At 45.5% G+C, this 4,156-nt stretch overlaps 1 protein-coding gene across 1 annotated transcript; it reads left to right on the top strand.

Moving 5' to 3' along the window:
* Positions 1-357: 357 nt before the first annotated feature.
* Positions 358-3,822, top strand: LOC132797512 (uncharacterized; the record flags this gene model as incomplete). Its single annotated transcript, XM_060809249.1, has 2 exons — positions 358-699; positions 3,475-3,822. Coding segments are annotated over exons 1-2 (690 nt in total), but the record flags the coding sequence as incomplete, so codon positions are not given.
* Positions 3,823-4,156: the final 334 nt, after the last annotated feature.

The following is a 4,156-nucleotide window of genomic DNA, read 5'->3' as shown; positions in this document are numbered from 1 at the left end:
AGAGGGTCAAGCGTCTGACCCAAGGATTTAAGTCTGGTGCAGTGGCGTGCAGGGACGATGATGGAACCTTGTCACAGAAGCAGAGGTCGTGCTGAGGTTATGGAGGGATCACTTTTCGAGTCTGTTATCTGGTCCAAGCACAGACTCTGAAGACTATGATCCACGAACCCCAATCTATGGCACTGATATTGAAGTGCCAATCCCAAGTCATATCGAAGTCAAGGATGCAATCCAACGACTTAAGAACAACAAGTCTGCAGGTGCTGACGGCCTGCCGGCAGAATTGTTTAAGGCAGCTGGTGATATGTTGGTAGGAGCGTGCACCAACTAATCAGTAAGATATGGCTCACGGAGAGCATGCCCGAAGATTGGAATCTCAGCATGATCTGTCCCATCCTGAAGAAGGGCGATGCCACGGTGCGCACCAACTACCGCGGAATTAGTCTTCTTCCAGTTGCATACAAGGTCCTAACGAGCGTATTGTGTGAAAGACTGAAACCCCATGCTGAAGCACTGATTGGACCTTATCAGTGTGGGTTCAGGCCTGGCAAGTCCACTGTTGACCAGATTTTCACCTTGCGCCAAATCCTGGAGAAGTCTTACGAAAACCAGATCGACACGTACCATCTCTTCGTCGACTACAAAGCCGCATTTGATAGCCCTCGGCGAGATCGCCTATATGCCGCCATGTCGAGCTTGGTATACCAGCAAAGCTGACTAGACTTTGCAGAATGACATTGAGCAACACCATCAGCTCTGTCAATGTAGGATGTGGCCAATCCGAAACCTTTACTACCAAGTGTGGCCTCAGACAAGGTGACTCGCTGTCTTGTATACTCTTCAATATTTTAATGGAGAGTATTATAAGAAAGGCCGGTGTACATCGGACGGGCACGATATTAACCAACAGATGTGTCCAGCTCCTTGGTTACGCTGATGATATTGATATCATTGGCCGCACCAAGCGTGATGTCACAGGAGCCTTCGGGGCTATTGAAAGGAATCAGCAAAAGTAGGACTAGCAGTTAATATGGAGAAAACAAAGTTTATGGTGTGCTCTAGCAGAGAATCGCGGCGTCTTGATTCTCAGCTGACTGCAGAAAACTATAGCTTTGGGTCCGTCAAGGAGTTTATTTACCTAGGCACTGCTATAACAAGCACAAATGATGTCAGTCTGGAGATTAAGCGGAGAATAACACTTGCCAACAGGTGTTACTTTGGGCTCAGTAGGCAGTTAATAGTAGAGCTCTCTCGACGCACAAAACCACACTCTACAAGACGCGCATTCTTCCAGTACTCTTATATGGTGCGGAGTGCTGGACTGTGACGCAGTCAGATGCAGCTGCTCTTGGAGTGTTCGAGAGGAAAATTCTTCGCAAAATTTTTGGTCCAATCTGCGTGGACGATGTTTATCGCATCAGATACAACCACGAGCTGTATAGAGCTATACGGTGATGTTGACGTGGCCAGTCGAGTGAAATCTCAAAGACTTCGCTGGCTGGGCCACGTTGCCCGTATGGATGAAGATGCTCCGGCTCGTAAGGTGTTTGATGCGATGATTGTTGGGACACGAAGGAGAGGACGACCCCGAACGCGTTGGCGGGACCAGTGTGGACCCTGTCCACACTTGGTGTTACCAACTGGCGAAGGCGCGCTCAGGACAGAGCCGCGTGGAGGCACATCGCGCTTCAGGCTGAGACCCGAGAAAGGGTTGTAATGGCCACATAATAATAGTAGTAGCGCTCCAGACATTGTTTTCGAACTGCATGAATTTTAATGTCAGCGTCGTTTGGGTCCACAGTTTCCTTAAGGCTTTTAAGTATGTCTGCATAGGTGTGTCCTTCGTTTGGTTTCACAAGAAGGGCTTCATTTTTGGCCGTCTTTTTGAGTGCTGCCTTTCTCTGAGTTTGGCTTGACTCCTGAGGGTTTATTTTGTTCGCCGCCAGTTGTTTGTTTGGAAGCGCTGTATTTTTGCTTCTGTGCTTTATCGGCCTTTGACTGCATAACCTGCCAGTTTGCGCCTGTGCTTGTGGCGCATGGTTTTTGTGTTTGGTGTATCGACGTCCACTGGGCTTGGGAGGGGCCGTTTTGACTGCGGAGCGGCAGAGGTTTTCGGTGTAGTCGATTCATCCACATTGTTTTTCTTAATGTCACTTATGCGTTTACCTTCAGCCTCCTGGCTTAGCCAGTTTCGTCGGTATGTTTCCACTTGGTCGAGGATTTCATCGAGTTCGCCGACTCCTTGCTTAACATCTCTAGAAATGTTTTTGGATCTTCATTGCGGCTTTCATGTTCCGCAAGACCCGCCGGCACTCTTGCAGTGCATTTTCTTCTTCCGTCGCATCTTTTGTATGAATTCTTGCCATGGGGAAGAGTTGATCCTTGTTTGTTGCGCTGGATTTGTGTTTGTTTTTGCGCTGTGAGTGGTGCTACATCGTGTGGAATCCTTGGTGTTTCTATGTCACCTACCCTCGAGAGTAGAACATTTCTAGGTGTGCTATCATCGTTTTGTTGTAGTTTGGGCATGCTCGTGCTCAGCTTTGTTTGATTCCATGGTGTCAGCCTGTTTTCGTGTTTTTGTTGAAGATATTTTCTTCCATCTCTTTCTCTTTTTGTTTGTGTGGTTTTGTTGTTTGTATGTTCATGCTATATGGGTCCAAACTTTAGGCCGCTATCTCCTCGCGTATGTACAGTTACCTTGTTTCGTCCCCATGGGTCCCTTTGCAAGCAGTGAGGTCCATGCGATGGGTTGATGCGAGCTCTTATGGAACTCGTATTCAGAGGCAGGACGGCGTTAAGCAGGAGTGAAACTCAACTGCACCTGTACCATCAAATCAACGATGATCACGAGTCGAACGTACCTAAAGACTCGCTACGTTTTAATAGGGCGGAGGTAACCTTGGCATTTGCCCATCAGCCATTTCACCAGGGGTTCAAGCTGGGAACTGAAGTGAAAGATTGCCTTGGTTATCAGCGAGCGAATCTTCTTTTTGTGTCTCCCGATCCGGAGAAAGACATGTTTGATAGCCGCCCAATGTGGAGCAGACGCTAACCAGCGTGCCGCCCGACTCGGGAACAGACGCGTGCTGGATTTTTGTTTCTGGGTGTGGGCACCAGAACGCCTTCTCACCTTAGAAGCTATCGGATGATAGCTGCGAGGAGGCAGTGACCCTCCGACCCATAATAATAATAATAATAATAATAATAATAATAATAATAATAATAATAATAATAATAATAATAATAATAATAATAATAATAATAATAATAATAATAATAATAATATAATAATAATAATTAATAATAATAATAATAATAATAATAATAATAATAATAATAATAATATAATAATAATAATAATATTAATAATAATAATAATAATAATAATAATAATTGTTGATGGAGCGCATTGTAGGTGAGGCGCTCACCCCCGTACACCCGTAGAACCACAAGCTGTGCAATTCATGCCCACAGGGTGTCGATTACCTCCGTGCGACACCGAAGTTTTCGGAGGCGATTACACTCGCTGGCCCACTTCGGGATTTATTTACGGCTCTCTACATCCAGAACCCGAGACTGTCGGAAGTTGAGAAACTCTTCTATCTCAACTCCAAGACCAGCGGTGAAGCCCATTCAATTGTTTCAAAGTCTCCTTTGACAAATGAAGGGTTTCAGTCAGCTTGGTCCAGCTTGACTGAGCGTTTCGAGAACAAACGGTTGTTCAATTTGCCCGCCATTGGGCAAGAGTCGGGTTCCTCTATTCTGGAGCTGCAGAGCACTATTCAAGGGTGTCTGACAGCCTTAGAGCACTCGAAGATCAATGTAAAATTACGCAAATCGAAAAATATATTTGTTGTTGTTGGGAGCAAAAAGATGAGACACTTTGAAGGCTACATTCAAATTAAAAGAAAGATGAGCCCTCTAAATTATCAACGCAAAATAACCCGTGGCAATGCTAGCCTAGCTGCAATAGAAACGGACATGAACTCGAACCGATTCAAAATCTTAGCAGACGCCTATGAGGTTGAGGCGGCCGAATCTACTGAAGTCGAGAAAAGGAAGCCAAAGCCTCCGCCTATTTATATACGAGAAAAAAGTTCCAATGTTCTCGTCAACAAAATTATTGAGCTTATTGGCAAGGATAACTTCCACATAA

This window comes from Drosophila nasuta, unplaced genomic scaffold (assembly GCF_023558535.2).
Source record: "Drosophila nasuta strain 15112-1781.00 unplaced genomic scaffold, ASM2355853v1 ctg127_pilon, whole genome shotgun sequence".
Taxonomy (NCBI): domain Eukaryota; kingdom Metazoa; phylum Arthropoda; class Insecta; order Diptera; family Drosophilidae; genus Drosophila; species Drosophila nasuta.
Note: the sequence above shows the minus strand (reverse complement) of the source record. Positions and strands in the feature narration are given on the sequence as shown.